The sequence below is a fragment of the Corticium candelabrum genome, chromosome 12 (genome assembly GCF_963422355.1).
Source record: "Corticium candelabrum chromosome 12, ooCorCand1.1, whole genome shotgun sequence".
In the NCBI taxonomy this organism is placed as follows: Eukaryota; Metazoa; Porifera; class Homoscleromorpha; order Homosclerophorida; family Plakinidae; genus Corticium; species Corticium candelabrum.
In genome coordinates this window covers 2,872,983-2,890,482 of record NC_085096.1, presented here as the reverse complement: position 1 = coordinate 2,890,482, position 17,500 = coordinate 2,872,983, and the positions used below count along the sequence as shown (strand labels likewise).

General features: G+C 42.6%; 4 protein-coding genes and 1 long non-coding RNA gene across 6 annotated transcripts in view; 2 read left to right on the top strand and 3 right to left on the bottom strand.

Moving 5' to 3' along the window:
• LOC134188057 (HIV Tat-specific factor 1 homolog) overlaps window positions 1-1,891 on the top strand; it is a 5,079-nt gene extending 3,188 nt beyond the window's left edge. Inside the window, exon 4 of the mRNA XM_062656239.1 lies at window positions 930-1,891. Coding sequence (XP_062512223.1) covers window positions 930-1,645 — 716 coding nt within the window. The 3' untranslated portion in view covers window positions 1,646-1,891. The remainder of the gene's footprint in view (window positions 1-929) is intronic.
• Window positions 1,892-5,473: 3,582 nt separating this feature from the next.
• LOC134188352 (uncharacterized) lies at window positions 5,474-7,786 on the bottom strand. Of its 2 annotated transcripts, XR_009971311.1 has the most exons (5): window positions 7,625-7,786; window positions 6,085-6,206; window positions 5,910-6,013; window positions 5,782-5,835; window positions 5,474-5,724 (listed from the first exon to the last, which is right to left on the bottom strand). It is a non-coding gene; the product is annotated as an uncharacterized LOC134188352 (long non-coding RNA). The 2 variants fall into 2 exon arrangements; XR_009971310.1 differs by having other exon boundaries at window positions 5,910-6,206.
• Window positions 7,787-8,192: 406 nt separating this feature from the next.
• LOC134188345 (dual specificity protein kinase shkC-like) lies at window positions 8,193-10,474 on the top strand. The gene is made up of 7 exons (XM_062656540.1): window positions 8,193-8,380; window positions 8,456-8,768; window positions 8,836-8,978; window positions 9,050-9,096; window positions 9,154-9,297; window positions 9,350-9,483; window positions 10,167-10,474. The coding sequence occupies exons 1-6, from the start codon at window positions 8,193-8,195 to the stop codon at window positions 9,478-9,480; spliced, it is 966 nt and encodes a 321-aa protein (XP_062512524.1). The 3' UTR covers window positions 9,481-9,483; window positions 10,167-10,474.
• A 27-nt stretch (window positions 10,475-10,501) lies between these two features.
• The window catches only part of LOC134187546 (monoacylglycerol lipase ABHD2-like), a 7,821-nt gene continuing 822 nt past the window's right edge, over window positions 10,502-17,500 (bottom strand). Inside the window, exons 2-6 of the mRNA XM_062655694.1 lie at window positions 16,112-16,651; window positions 14,539-14,757; window positions 11,180-11,249; window positions 11,032-11,119; window positions 10,502-10,896 (exon numbers count right to left, since the gene is read on the bottom strand). Coding sequence (XP_062511678.1) covers window positions 10,742-10,896; window positions 11,032-11,119; window positions 11,180-11,249; window positions 14,539-14,757; window positions 16,112-16,651 — 1,072 coding nt within the window. The 3' untranslated portion in view covers window positions 10,502-10,741. The remainder of the gene's footprint in view (window positions 10,897-11,031; window positions 11,120-11,179; window positions 11,250-14,538; window positions 14,758-16,111; window positions 16,652-17,500) is intronic.
• Window positions 12,685-13,377, bottom strand: LOC134187550 (uncharacterized). Its single transcript, XM_062655702.1, has one exon. The coding sequence runs from the start codon at window positions 13,358-13,360 to the stop codon at window positions 12,971-12,973; it is 390 nt and encodes a 129-aa protein (XP_062511686.1). The 5' UTR covers window positions 13,361-13,377; the 3' UTR covers window positions 12,685-12,970.

The window sequence follows — 17,500 nt, the reverse complement described above, 5'->3', positions numbered from 1 at the left end:
AACTTTAAAACTCTTTTGCTAGTAAACCAGCTAACTTTTAGTTTATGTTTGTCCACGTAGTATTTTGTATGTGTTATTTGGGCACTACGGTAGATCACTCGTTTAGATTAAATAGTCTTCCTAATAGAACTGCAAACTACAAACTACAAACTGCTGCTAAGTTGATTTGTGACAAAATGTTATAGGAGGTCATTTCTTTCTACATCATTTTGATCTAGCAGCTTTCCTGACGTGGAGCTACTGTAAACGCATCAGATCCCTGCTCAGATTGGGTTTCAGATTTTCCAACTATTGTTATGTGGGTTCTCTAGTCAGAACCCTAAAAACCCATATTCCCTGTGTTTCGTATAGCTGTAGGCAAGACGGGGTAGAGCTCCATTAAGTAGTACGTAGACTAGGCGAGTACAAACTACAAATGTCTACGAATTATAACTATTCTGTCTGTCTCATGCAGCAATAACCATCTGCGTATGCGTCGACTAAAACTCATGTTGCGTTTGGAACGTTTCATGTTGTGTTTTCTATGGGTTTTACAAACTCAATCCACAGAAATCCATGCATAACACATGTTGGGTTAGATGTGTTTTGTGTCACATTCCCTATTATACACACACACACACACACACACACACACACACACACACACACACACACACACACACACAACACACACACACACACACACACACACACACACACACACACACACACACACACACACACACACACACACACACTTCGCATCAACTTGCTGGTTTATTCAAGATTTTCTTAACCCTCCTATTAATTAACTAAATGATAGAGGTGTAATGCTGTTTGGTTATTCATATAATATATGTATTAAAACATGGCATATTTCAATGTGATTATGTGTGGTTTGTGCGTCTTTGTTTCACATTGTTAATTAATTTGTATGTTTTTGCATGCAGAGGGTCTTGAACGGTTGAAAGAGATGAATACACAAATTACGCAAACCACAACAAGACAGATACATAAATTGGAACCGAAAAATTATGCAAAAAGAAATGATGAACAGAGGATTGACGCAAAGAAGAATGATGAAGAGAGGAGTGATGAAGATTGGAATTCTGAAGAAGAAGAGATCATTGATGAAGAAAGGAGTAATGAAGATGGGAATTCTGAACTAGAAGAGATTAATGATGAAGAGAGGAGTGATGAAGATTGGAATTCTGAAGAAGAAGAGATCATTGATGAAGAAAGGAGTAATGAAGATGGGAATTCTGAACTAGAAGAGATTAATGATGAAGAGAGGAGTGATGAAGATTGGAATTCTGAAGAAGAAGAGCTGATTGATGAAGAAAGGAGTAATGAAGATGGGAATTCTGAACTAGAAGAGATTATTGATGAAGAGAGGAGTGATGAAGATTGGAATTCTGAAGAAGAAGAGCTGATTGATGAAGAGAGGAGTGATGAAGGTTTGAATTCTGAATTTGAAGAGATAATTGATGAAGAAAGGAGTGATGAATTGAAAGGAATAATTGATGAACAAAGGAGCAATGAAGGAAGGAGTGATGAATTCGAAAGGATAATTGATGAAGAAAGAAGTAATGAAGATTGGAATGACGAGGTCGTTGATGAAGAAAGGAGTTATGAAGATTGGAATGATGAATTCGAAGAGATGTAGTGTTGAAATTCTTAACATTAACAGTTGATTGATGAAGAGATGAGTGATGAATTCGAAGAGATGAGCGATGAAGAGAGGATCAAGTGATGAAGGTACTGTAATGTATTATACTAGGAACTGCTACAGTCTAGAAAATGGAGTGCACATGAATGTTTGAGTTGAAATTTGTGAAGTTGCCGTGAGCTATTGTACTGAGCTTACCTGTAGATTATTACTGTCTTGACATCGATATCGATGGCGTGTACATCTTCCACTTGAAAAAATTAGCTGCAACGCGCTTACCGGATCGTACCCTTTGGTCTTCGTTGACGGTCCTTTAATTTCCAGAATAAGAGATTGCGCTCACTTGCTCACAATTTCGTCTTCTCATGATGCATGCATGGTGGGCCAAGGGGCTTGACTAGGGGCAATATACAACCACAATCTCAACCTTCCATGCTCATGCATGCATGCGTGAGTATTTGTAGTCTAACTTTGTGATTGTGATTTGGAATTCCAACTTATTTATTTCAAACGCTAAGCAAGTTTGGATGTGCACGGTGAGTAGTAGAGTAGAATGCCTGTTCTGGCGCACTTCCGGACTGCGCTACTTGTTACGCTCCTAGCGCATTCCGTAAGTTTGCCAGAACGCGGTACTCTACCTTAATACCATTGGTCAAATTCGTTCCAAGATATGCTTCGGCTCGAGCTACCTTTCTGCCAGTTTCGACTACTATCCTTCCAATACAAATGGCTATTTTGGGTCTTGGGCTAGCCTCCAATACAAACGGCCATTTTTCCATGGTCTGCACACTCCGATACCAACATCTCATTGCATTCCGATACCAACCACCCGTCGCACTCCAACAACAAATCGTATTCCGATACCAACAACCTGCAGTCGCACTTCGACACCAACGACCCATCGCACTCCGTTACATCCTCATTGCTCGATACCAACCCATCCCACGATATCGACCCATTGCATTGGCACACAATCTTTCCACCCTTGAGCTGAAGTCACCGCCCACCCTCTGCGACCATCTTAGAACGTTCACGCAAATGGCTACAACCTATAGTAGCCAGAGCCGAAACATTCTACCTCGATATTTCAAAGATTTCTAGTGGCATGTATATAGTAGCGCAGTGGCGTAGGAGGCAATTAAAAAGTAGTGCAGCATAACGCGCGTTAGAAGGCGTGGTCATTTGGCGTGCGCTACCAAACGAAGGTGTGGTTCTAGTTACACGCATGCAACCTCTGGTCGCACCGACTCGCAGCTCCTAAGGCCCTGCAGCCCTACTTATCACTTATCCAGTTGACCCTTACACTGTAGTCCAAAGAAACCGCGCCTACTAAAACTGGAGTGATTGAGCATGCGTTGCCGCTCGACATCTAAACGTGTCCGGGATTGTTGTTTAGATCGTAACCAGCTGCAATGAGCGGTCATATACATGTATCCAGCAATAAAGGAAGCTCATTAGCCTAGAACGGTTGTGTTTTCAAAAAACAAGCTTAGCCACGCCTTCCACACAGCCAATCAGAGTCTCAGGCCAGGATTATGTAGACTTAGCCAATATCATCTGAAAGGCCACGAGGCGGCGATCACATGCATATAACAGCGAGCAATCTAGCGCACGTTAATTTTGCTTGCATTCATGCTGAAATATATTACTTATTTAATCGACACAATTAACAATGGAAGGTAACGGCAATGACCAGCTGGCGGAAAGCCACTTTTTGAAAAGTGGGGCGCCCCAGCCGCTACGCTTCCTACGCCTGAAAAACATTTCTTTGTAGACATAGATATACAGCATTTTGACATAGATTTTGCTGCCTACAACGTCGTGAAGACCACAGCTTTCGACTACCAGGCCACAGAGCAATACACCACCTCGAAAGATCTATGGCTCAGCACCGTCGGCGAGCGTATGGACTGCCATGTACTACTACAGAACCTGTACAAGAACAACTTGGCGAGCGATATCGCAAACGTGGACTATTTACCGTTTGGGTAACCGGACGCTTTACGAACAAATCTGGAAGCAGTATCCGACATCTTCGTCGACGAATTCTTCGTATGGGGTCTACTTTCCAAAGACCAGGTCTCTAGAAACAGAGTCAACAAACTGCCGCATCCGCAGCGGGTGCAGTCTTAAGAGCGATCCTCGCCCAGATTCGAGCACACGCGGACATGGCAGGGGTTTTAGACCTTCTACACGTGCAGATCGTGGCCATCTGTCTATACAAGGAACACGGACACTCCATATATCCGGTACAACATGTCCTCGCCGACGCCCACAAGGTGCTACAAGTCTACAACGGGAAGCATCCAAACACCATACAGACTGCGATCCTGGTACGCAAGATTGATGTGGCGGACATTTCAATCGAAGAGCTTTTTGAACAACTCCTAGTGTTCTTTGTGGAAGGACTACGCTCCAACGGAATTTTTGTACTGCATAGATTCTACACAAGACTACTCCGGGTGCCTAGACAGAAAAGAACTGCTAGACCACCTACTGTCCGAGCACGACCTTCTACCACTATACGGTACCGGAGACAACCCGAAAAGGATTCTTGCAACGAAGATAGTGTGAGCAACAACCACCTGTCTTTGCAATTCCGAGAACCACCCTGTGGATCGCTTTGTAAAGGCAAGTTATAAAACAAGTTTGTATACTAAATCGAGTGTACAGGCGTCCAAGAGAATCTTGGGTACAACGTGGCCAACTACTGCAAGTGCCCTGACAAGAGGCTTGGCAAGACGTTTACCCACCCAGATGTACAAGCTCGTGGGATCTGTCGCGTCGAGATGTCGTTGTACGGGATACGACCGAAGGAGACGTGCTTGCAAACAGCAGAAAAGACCGTTTCGTACGTACACGCCTTGTCGACGGTTGCTCCACTGTTCTGGATGCAATCTCTATGCCAAAAATGGGAGGCTATAGCGTCGGCCATCCAATGCAACATGGTACTCTTGTCAAAGCAGACCAAGAAACTCTACGCCTTCTACTGGGAACACACAACCACCGGTCGTATCTAACGGGTGTCCAAGAACTATACAGACTGAAAACCCGAGATTCTCGAGAAGGGCCATTTTCCGTTGTGGGTATCTGCCATTGGGTTTGTGGGTGTACCATCCATGCCGTGGTTCTAGACCAAGACGACGAGAGAGTTTACACTACAATACGCACCTATCGAAAACTGGAAAATAAAACGTACCTAGCATAAAGCAAAGCCCCGTTTGCAAGACATTTGGAGAGAGATCCAGAGCTGACACAGAGCTAACGACCTTTGCCACACACCGAATTTGTTTGATGGAAGTGGAATCGCAAGATTTTACGTGGCAACCGCAACCTACATCCATTCCCATCGAGGAGGTACCTACCACCCAAACGGTTTGTCTGCTCACTTCTCGAAAGCATCGGGACATGTTGACGGAAGAGGTTCTGCTACCCCAGGAGAACCACTGGCAAAAGGTTGTGGCCGCGAGGCGAGAGGCAACTCTGCAAGCCGAAGAGATCGAACGAGCCACGACAGTGGACAGGCGAAAGAAAGTCCAATGGCTATAGACGATATTTGGCGGCGGAGCTTCTAAAGCATGCACACTCTCGATGGTAACACGCTGCTACATGATAAAATCAAGTTTTATAGCACAACCTCTATATTTGATGCGCCCTACTAGTAGCAGCGAACTTTCATAACTCTGCATCTGCCCAAATTACATTGCGCTTGTGCCATTCACTATTCACGGAAGCGAATAGTGAATTAGATGTGCTATAAGAGTCAGATGACTCATGATTATTTGTGGACATCCACTGCATATGCAAGATAAGCAGTGACAAACATTTTATTGCTACCCTGAAGTCACAACTGTCCTCTTGGTACAACTAGCAACTAAGACTACTTTCATCACTCCCATTTCTGTAGTAGTGCAGGTTTCACTGATCATGACTCCTTCTAGTTAGAGCATGGCTTCAAATGAACTCATAACAAGTAGCAGACATCAACTCATTGTAAGTTAATAATGTTGACAAAGAATTTCAGCCAAACAACTGTCAGCTGGCTGGCAACAGATCATTTTAGAAGTATTAAGGACCTGCATAACAATTGTGCTTTAATTCTACCATTTCTCTTACGGGTCATTTAGCCTCACCATGTTGATTTTGCTATTGTCTCAAATACATGGTGTCTTTCAAGTGTCATCAACCTACAGTTGTATCATCAAAGTACACAGATTCAAGACAGGCAAATGGTTATCACAAATATCCATATTAAACATACCAGTAATGTGACATAGCCAACAAAAGGACAAACACCATGCTTGGCTACCTGGATTATTTCAGTACCAGGTGTAGCTTGATGGCCCAGGTAACGCTCTCACATTTCTAAGTACAACCACAGATGTTAGGTTCTGCCATAGCTGCCACATTAACATGCAGACTAACAAATACCGTACTTCACATGGCCATTAGTAATGGTCAGAACACTCAGAATGCAGCAAGCCAGACAGTTCTTGTCGACAACAACAGTCACAGACCTTGTCCACCCCAATGAAATACCAGTTACTCAATATATACACTAGAATCAAATGAGGCAAAGATGGGAGTTTCTTTTCCAAGAAATTATCCTCTATCTCATCATTGCTAGGATGATAGTAGTTCGTGCATTAATGTGTCTTGAATGTACCAATGCTATGAGATGACACTTTCCAATTGAGTAAACAGCCATATGAATACACACACACACACACACACACACACACACACACACACACACACACACACACACACACACACACACACACACACACACACACACACACACACACACACACACACACACACACACACACACACACACACACACACACACACACACACACACACACACACACACACACACACACACACACACACACACACACACACACACACACACACACACACACACACACACACACACACACACACACACACACACACACACACACACACACACACACACACACACACACACACACACACACACACACACACACACACACACACACACACACACACACACACACACACACACACACACACACACACACACACACACACACACACACACACACACACACACACACACACACACACACACACACACACACACACACACACACACACACACACACACACACACACACACACACACACACACACACACACACACACACACACACACACACACACACACACACACACACACACACACACACACACACACACACACACACACACACACACACACACACACACACACACACACACACACACACACACACACACACACACACACACACACACACACACACACACACACACACACACACACACACACACACACACACACACACACACACACACACACACACACACACACACACACACACACACACACACACACACACACACACACACACACACACACACACACACACACACACACAGTATACTAATTATGTAACTCAGTTACTGTCATTCATGTCACCAACCAAATAACAACCAATGCCTAGTTTGAAATATAATGCCAGTTGCCAAAATGCATATCCAATGTATACACCTATAAGTGTCACAACACAATGACTGATACCATCAACTTAACTAAGAGTCATTAACTTAACTCAAATTAATTAACATAATTTGATTTAAACCAATGTTAGCTCTAAATATAGATTACTTCAATAATAGCCAGCTGTGTGACAACCAGTAGTGTTATCAATATGTCGTCATCATCATCATCATATTCTATGCATTAGTAATTAGTATGTTGTTTACATTAAATGATCCGATTAGTAATGATTATTAGAGTACATTATTTTGTGTACGTGTTTATCCAACTAGATAATGCTTAGTAAATATTGTGTACACACACATATCATATGCTGTTATTTTAATTGATGAAAAATGAAAATTTGCATAACTGCGAAGAATAGTAATTACAAATGACTTTACCTGTCGTCTAATTTATTGAAGTTGATTTGTGCCGAGAAAACCACGTTCAGCAGACGACAAAAACTGAGGCTCCCTTTCAATAAACGGTGCAGGTTACTGCTCGAAAGGTGCGCAAAAAGACAGCAGTTCGTTTATGTCAAAATCGCGGTTGCAAGATGTCCATTGACTGCCGAGCCTCGTACTACCAGACCACTGCAAACCGCGAGGAAGTGCATACGGGAGCAGCTAAAGCCACACCCAACGGGGGCCCAAAAAAAATTTGCTTCGCCAGGTCCTCTTATACGGGACTTGGCATTAGAGAAGGATAGGGCTTATCCGGGTCTTCATTTGGAACATAACGCGAGAGGCACATGTAGTTCCGTAGACTGATAGCCTGGTTCACAATATGACGCCGACGCTGAGTTGAGCGTCAAACTTCAAAGAAACCGCCTCGACGTCGGCGGCATCCTTTGATGTCGCCGACGTCGACGCTGGAATAGGATTCATTTCTATTGTCGACGTCGACGTCGACGTCGGCGTCAATATTGTGAACCAGGCTATAGAGTTTCAGTTTCGTATACGGGACCTCATGCTAATGGACGACTTTACGAGTACTCAGTCAAGGATATTTAGACGACGAGAAATCATTTACAGCGAGGACAAAGATTTTCTTGGTTCTGGAGGGTTCGGTGTCGTCTATCGATGTCGGTTGGCAGACTCTAGACATAGGGAAGCGGCGGTTAAAGTTCTCAACATGCCACGCAGACTCGGAAACACGTAAACCTAAGCATACGCAGGAGTACACCTACTAGGGTAGCACAATCTGTACATGCGCTGTTTGTGTTTGTGTAGGGATGAGGGAGCTTTCCTTCGGGAAGCAAATATATTGGGCCGCATTGACTGCCCGTCTATAGTTCGTTTCCTAGGCTTGTGCATCGACCCTGGACATTATGCGATTGTTATGGAACATGTGCAGTATGGAGATTTGGAAAAAATGTTGCTTTCTACAGATGTGCTTCAAAGAATACAATTCAGTCACCATCGCATTCGCATTGCTCAGGAAATTGCCAAAGGAATGAACTATTTACACAGTCTGCAACCACCGATCATTCACAGAGACTTGAAGACAGCGAATGTGCTAGTGGGTAGTGGCTACTGCTGTAAAGTGAGATATAATTTGTCCTTGTGTATAAATATAGATTAAGTTATATCAGAGACTATTCTCTTTGTAGATCATTGATTTTGGGCTAGCAAGAGTACGAGATATTTCACAACGGACAACAGGCAGCGTGCAAGGAACAGTAGCATATACTGCACCTGAAGTATTTAGTGGAACAGTCGAGAGGAACAAGGAAATGAAAGTTGATGTTTACTCGTGAGTTGATGTTTACTCGTGAGTTTTATCTTCTAATGATAGTTTGTTATGAGTACCAGCTGATGTTATAGATATGCAATGATTCTTTGGCAGATGAATGAAATGAAGCAAATCTATGGTTGTCTAGCATGTATTATTCTTATTATCAATATGTTGACGTTGTTGCCATTTCTAGCTGGTGTTTCACCTACTGTCATACGAGTCAATGTTCTGGCTGGCCAGAGGCCTTTACTAAGTGATGACAGCTGTAGGCAGGAATTTAGAGACATCATTGAACGTTGCTGGGATGGACAACCTGACTCTAGGCTACACTTCAGAGGTAAATCGAAGTAATATTATGTGCAGACGCTTTGGTAAATTGTGCTTTGTAGAGATTGTAACTATGTTGGATGGAATCATGAGACAAATTGAGCGCTCTTTAGAAGGAATGTATAGTAGAAGTATCACTGGATCTGTGACACAACGTGATCTCGATTTCGATCTATTTGTGGAAACTTTGTGAAAGGTGTGAGTAAGTTTACTTTCAGGGGTGTGGGTATATTTATTCACACATCGGTCTATTTTAATATGCACCAACTACTTATATGCTTAATTTATTTACGTTTGTTCAGGGGTATCACATAATGGAGGCTAGAGGTGGCTCTAATCTCCTCCTTTTGAGGGGTGGTAAAGTTTTCAATATCAGCAATTGGAGCCGAAGTGTTCAAGGCGAATCATCCCCCCCTTTACACCCACACAATGCCCCTGATTTGTTCTGTGTATTGGTGCTTGTTTCCTATTCCAAAAATCTTGGATATGCATTCTATATGTATGACATTCAAACACACCACAATCAAGGACCCAGTGGAAAGCATATTGTTGAACTTGAAAAATTGAAATGTTGATTACCATTATTATGTAAGTGTGTCTACATTCATAGTTGTCGTGCTCAACTTCACACACACACACACACACACACACACACACACACACACACACACACACACACACACACACACACACTCAAATTACCACAGCTTGCTAAAAAATTGTCCAGTGACTATGTCCACCGAAGGTGTGCTCAGCCTTGCTCTCTCTAATATGTGAACTTAAATGTGGGTTGTATTACTAAAGTACATCACACCAGTTTTAGTATACATGTAGTTGTGTACAATGTTGTTCTTTTCTTTCACGTTGCAATTTGTGCAGGTCCTTGCATTCAACAGTGATGCGACATTGGTCACTGAAAAGTCATGCAGAGAGTGGAACATGATTACAACATACGAAGACACAGTCAGTGTAGAAATTTATGCAGAATCATTGCTTGCATGTGACTGCCGGTACTGCAGTATTTTTTATTTTGTAATCATGTCTGTAATATATTTTTATTTTGTAAGGCTTGCCTTGTGTAATTTGTAACTCTACAAACTGTATGTACATTTACATTCAATGCTCAATTTAAAAGTAATTAGGGCATCAAGACTGATACAGAGTACTGAACATAGTCTGTTACGACATGTGTAATCATCCAAATTTTAGATGTTTCTTCAAGTGCCTGGATGCATACTAGACGTTGCAATAGATCTTGGCATCAGAAATATCAAAGCGTACATGCTCGCTGGCATTCCAATTAAATATATTTTCAATTATAAACTATGCATGAATATTAACCTTCCACACAAACATACCAAAATTCATATCACCTTTACAAATCAGTTAACTTGATAAATTCCTATCTTTTATTTCACTGTCTAATGTATTCACTGCATTTGACATCATTTTTCCTAAATTTCTCTGTGAATTTCGTCTGCTGCTTTCATAAACTGTGTGATCATCCTGTCTATCCATGTGACCGTGTTTGGTATAAGAATGCCGCCTTCAAAGAAGGCAAGATGAGAGCCGTGTTTAGTTAACACAAAGAGAGCATTCGAAAATGTACCTAAAGGATGATATCTCCTTAGCCGCTGATCAATAAACATACAGTCACACACACACACACACACACACACACACACACACACACACACACACACACACACACACCAGCATCAATCAACATAACTACACCCCTTACTAGCATAATCTTCAGCCGTCTCCAGCAGAAACTCAGCAACCAGTGGGTCATCCTGTGCATTTACTAGCAACACTGGCACATCAGTAATCTGATAGTTAAGAAATACAGTTAATTCCAGGCATCAAATCATCAGAATTATTAGACATACATTGTGTAGGTAATGACAACAGCTGTCCTGCTCATAATATTCTTCTAGTGAATTGAACTTGACCAGGTGTCTAGACATTGCCATATAGGCAAGTGAATTACAAGACATAAACACAATCTGTGAATGTTCAAAAATTTGACTAAAAATTTCAAATTTTTATGATTTATTTCTCATTAATTGACAAAATCACTAACGACTTAGTAATGTGTCCAGTACATCTCCTTGTTCTAGAGATAGTCTTTAATGAACGTGTCTCTCTACATGCCTGTCTGTCTGTCTGTCTGTCTGTCTGTCTGTCAATCACATATATTTGAACTTTTATCTATAATACATTTTGCAATGCAGGGTACTATGTACTGTCCAACTACTAGTAGTGTTCATCAACTACACTATGCTAAAATTCAAACTCGTGTACACAAAATGAGGACTACACTTAAAGCTACAGTGTACAAGCAAAGCCTCCAGTACCAGCTAGTGGCTGAAGTACTGGGTGGCAAAGAGGTCACATTTGCTGCCTTCAGACAGCGAAGAAAGCTTTTAGAGATCACTCTAGCATTACACTTCTAGAGCTGAACAGAAAAGCGTTTGGATCAGAGGTCGATAAACTCCGCAGCGTTTGGCCGTCCCACTTTGTCCGATGACTTCTTTGATAGTTTGCACAGGTGTTTCCCCCATCAATCCCCAAAGCTCTAAAATACTCCATTACTAGTCGGGTTACAGTGGCAATTATGCCACCTGGTGTCTGTTTGTCTGTCTGTCCGTATGTCTGTCTGTATGTCTGTCTGTCTGTCTGTCTGTCTGTCTGTCTGTCTGTCTGTCCACCTGTCTGTGTCTACCTGTCTGTCTGTCTGTCTCTCTGTCTGTCATCATCGTCTCTTCCTTTCTAGAAACTCTTCCTCTGTGCTATTTGACTCTTCTGGTAGCTACAGAATTTCTTTAGTTGTGTTTGTACACAGTAGCTGTAGCTTTGCAATTTTAATGTAATGAGGTGTTCACTTTTACAGTCTATTGAAACAAATTACATCTGTCTGTCTGTCTGTCTGTCTGTCTGTCTAGCTGTCTGTCTGTCATATTTTCATAAATCAGTACTATTACAAGCTATATGATGAACTAAACTAAATAACTAAAACTACACAAACAAAAAGGACCCTTAGGCCCTACACATACAATGACTTAATAATTTGCAACTGTAGAGTTCATTCTGTGAATGCTATCTAACTTGTCTGCTATAACTTTAGCAAGGTTTCTCTGCAGTTGAATGGAGATGAGAGATCTCCACTTGGTCTTGAATTGGGCCTTGTTTTTCTTTCCCTCATCATCTCTAGACGACTCGGCCAGCTTGTTCAGATAATTGGAGGCTTGTATCCCCACCGACCAAAATGTTCAAGAACCAAGGGAACAAAAGATGGTTTGACTCGATACCTGCTGTGCTAGCAGCCAATGCTAGCAAGTCAGTGCACCATGAATGCGCTAGAAAAATGTCTAGATCAGTGTTGTGGCCAGTTTGGGGATCAATAACAACGTCTGGTCTGTTGTCGTTGTTGAGGTATCGATGAGTCGGTTCTTTGCTTTGCTGGAAGTTCAGTTTGATCAAACACTCTGACCAGACATGCACGATAACATTGTGTGTTCAAATAGGACCCCCTCCAGTTTTGCATGTGACCAGGTGGTAGCCTTCTTGGCCTAAATCTCTGTACATTGTGGTATCTTGCAGCCCAACCTGATCAGCGTTGCCAAATTAAATTTGTTGGAAGATAGTGCAAGCGCTGAAATGGATGGGACTGCAGATAATCATGCTCCTGCACCCTGTCCTTGCAGTGATTGAAAGCGAGATCTATCTCTAGATGTACTGAGATGATCCATAAATTCTTGTACCTTGGAGTTGTGATGGTTTTCTGTGAGCCCGTGCTGCAACTTAACATGATTTGTGACCAGATCTGGCAAGAAACCATCTGTAGGAAGAGAGTTGTAAAGATCGTAGCCAAATGAACCAGCAGGCTGATTGCTGAGTAGCAAATTGGTGATTGCCTCTTTCATCTCTGGAAAACGCTGAGGTAATGTGAACATTGTGTAAGCCCAACTTGCGAGGAAAGCAAAAGGAACTGTTGTGACTGCAGACGTTAAACCAAAACCAGCATTCCTGATAGGCAAAACAGCTTGAATCCACATTGGATCTTTCATGACTAAGCCTCCAAATAGCTGATGAAATGACACTCTTGTCTGCTTGTCGTGAATTCCTGCAGCTTAAAGGAATTGTCTAGAAGCAACAGTTCTGGCCAGACTGTCAATTCTGGGAACGTGACAGTATCTGAGAAGTATCTGAGAAGTAACAGAGCACTCTGGTTGTCCTCCAGAAGAGGTAACTGGTCGCATAATGATCTTCCTAAATTGGCATATTGTGAGCATGATCGTATGACATAAGATGAGCACCCCACTGGAGTTCCGAGAATTCAGTCCTTTGTTGTGTGACTTGGATCATATTGGAGTCAGGAATTGACTGATACGAAGAGTTAGTCTGTCTGTCTGCCTGCCTGCCTGTCTGCCTGTCTGTCTGTCTGTCTGTCTGCCTATCTGTCTGTCTGTCTGTTTGTCTGTCAATACATACATGGTTTGCATCCATCCGTCTCAAAAGACAATGGTGCTAAGGACATTGTCTTTCACATACACACACACACATGTCAACACACACACACACACACACACACACACACACACACACACACACACACACACACACACACACACACACACACACACACACACACACACACACACACACACACACACACACACACACACACACACACACACACACACACACACACACACACACACACACACACACACACACACACACACACACACACACACACACACACACACACACACACACACACACACACACACACACACACACACACACACACACACACACACACACACACACACACACACACACACACACACACACACACACACACACACACACACACACACACACACACACACACACACACACACACACACACACACACACACACACACACACACACACACACACACACACACACACACACACACACACACACACACACACACACACACACACACACACACACACACACACACACACACACACACACACACACACACACACACACACACACACACACACACACACACACACACACACACACACACACACACACACACACACACACACACACACACACACACACACACACACACACACACACACACACACACACACACACACACACACACACACACACACACACACACACACACACACAACTGCCTTCTTGTCTTTCTGCTATCCACACAAACACAAATCTCACCTTTGCAAATGTGTATCGATTTCCATCAGACTCGTAGCACTTAGAGTTCTCTCCATATCTGGTATAAGACAACAGCCAGTGCTACTATCATCTCTTCTCTCAACGGGTGGCACAAACAATACATCACTATGACGACGAACAACCTTCCTAAGATGTTTCGTAACATGGTAGTTATACAGACGTCTGAGTCCAGCCCAATTCATTAAAGTCGGTAGACCTCTACAAGCAACAACATCAAGTAACACATAGTAGTCTATACCACATATAGAAACAATAAGGTAACACATTGAGTGCATCAAAATCAGGCTTATGGATCTTCAAGAATACTATGCAGTGAATGAGTAAGATATAGAGAATAAAATCAAAGGCGAGCAAGTGAGGAGACATCAAGCAAGTAAGAAAAATCAGTCAAACACAAGACGAGCAACCAACCCAGTGTACAAATAAGCAGCAAGTTGATACAGTAGGATGTCAGTTATCCAAACAATTTGGGACCCAACCCTGTTCATAACTCTAAATATTTCGGATAACTGTTACCGTGGTGTGCAAGGTGTCTCTGGGCCTTCAAGACTGCTCAGGCACAATCATTTAAACTGAGTACACTGTACTGTAAATCCATACCTGCCAACCTCTGGACGTGAAACCCCGGACTTGGACACCCAAATTCTCTGGATTTAGCGTACATTCCTAAGACACCACAACTGCCACGCCCACATATCCAATGTCTTCTACAGTGTTTCAGAGTCTCCCTCGGCCTCTACTTGTTCCTGCCAGTTTCCATGATGCACGCGCAGAAGGCATGGCCTTGCAGTTCTCATCGATATTCACGCTTACTGTAACTGCATGTGCTGTAGATAAACGAACCCACTAGGCCAAAGGCCAGAAAATAACTCGAAAGGTCATTAGAATCAGGAAGGAACGTGTTCAACTCTCTCGTTTGTATTTGCCTGACTCTGTTCAAGAAAATCCCGGGACATTTCGTGTCCTAACCAAGATGCCGGGACAGAGAACCAAATATCGGGACAATCTAGGGAATCCCGGAATGGTTAGCAGTTATATAAATCAACAAATTTTGTAAGCATCTAACTTTGTAAGCATATATACCAGCATCAAAGCCTTCGTGTGGGGTATGACCTTAAAAGTAATGTGTGGGCGTGGTCACAAAGATGCCTTAGTATAATCCTGGGACAACCCTGTAGTGTGCCATACACAAAAACTTTCTGCGTTCAACAATATCGTCAAAGTCGATCAAGACAAGAAATAAACTTGAGCAGCAGCTCTGCAAGTGACTCGTTCGTGCTGCATACGGTACGTTCTGCAAGCCGCATTAGTACATGTATGCCGGCAATGTGTCAGTAAGGGGTACCGGTTGATACCAAAGTGCTTCTGTGCTCCACCATTTGACACTTACCACCACCACCACCCAAGGTTCTAGACTTGCAGTATCCACAACATGTCAGACATTTAATTTTGTCAAAAAATTGTTTCAAAAATTTTTGGCAAAATATTCGCAATTTATAGTACAACCAACAGAGTGATATCCCAACAACCTCAATACAATAATACGTCTTACTTGGCTATATTATATCCTTGACATACGGACACAGCTCCAACAAAGTGTCTCTGCCTATTCGGCTTCTCACCCAGATACTTCATCAACACATTGCCGCCCATCGAAAGTCCCACACCGATAACCATACTACCCGGCCACCGTTCTAGTACCCAGTCCATCATCAATTGAAAGTCGTCCGTCCCACCGTACGTGAATATTCGTCGCGACGTCAGCATTTCGTCTTCCAGCGCTCCAAGATGGTTTAGTACCGACACGATGTAGCCTAACCGATTCATTTCGCGAACGAGAACGCGAACGTACGGTCGATCACTTCCATTTCCTATTCCTGGAATAACCACAGCGATACGACGGGTCTCGTCGTTAGACTCACAGTTTGTAGACAATTGTGGATAGAAGACGTCGAATGTTATTGTGGCACCGTCAGCTGCGACTCTTCTGTGTCTCTGACCGTTCACTTGAGGTGGAAAAAATCGACAGATGAAGCCGTACATGTGTGCTTGAAGGTGTCCACTTCGACCCCACAGCAAAGGAGGAAAATACCTACAAGAGTTGAATACATCACTATGCAGTAAATGTCATGATGTATGTTAGGTCAGACACTTGAATTTCTTGATGTTCGGATTATTGAGTTTGACAATTTGAGTTTGGCCAAAATAAAAGAAAATTTGCTGTGCGCATGCGCAGTGATATTATGCTCGCTGTAAAATGACTTGGTAGTATATACATTTTGTGACTATGTATCAATGACTCTGAAAGCTTTAATTAACAGTGCATGCTGTCCAGCGATTGTTTCTGTGTTCCACGCGGTATCAGCATCTTTTGTTTAGTCTGTTTTGTTATCTCACGTTGGTATGCAGTGCAATGAAAACTGCGCATGCTCAAAATGTCACGTAATAATTACCTTTTTTCAATCAGTCAGTCCAGATTTATCTCCAAGTATCCGAGCATCCAAAATGTAGTTGGTCTGGCCTTATCCATGTTCAATTATTAATATTAATAACACAGAAAATAAACAGGCAAATCAATAGGCAAGCAAACGAGACTACAAGTATAATGTCAATGAAACATTTCATTAAACCCAATTTTAGCCGAGTTAGGAAGAGATGAACCAATCATAAAAAGTTTTGTGTTGTGTATGTCCTAATGAGCTAACACAAAGTGGTAGGACCACAACATGCACTTTGTTGGCAAACTTAATTCCCTCACTTCTGCAACCAGTTTGCTGTGAGTGACCAAAAACCAGACAAAATGACTGATAACCAGCCTTTATGTACACAAAGCTAATATCAAAGATTAGACTCTGTGTGTGTGTGTGTGTGTGTGTGTGTGTGTGTGTGTGTGTGTGTGTGTGTGCGTGCGTGTGTCTTTCTGTTTTTCTGTCTGTCTGTC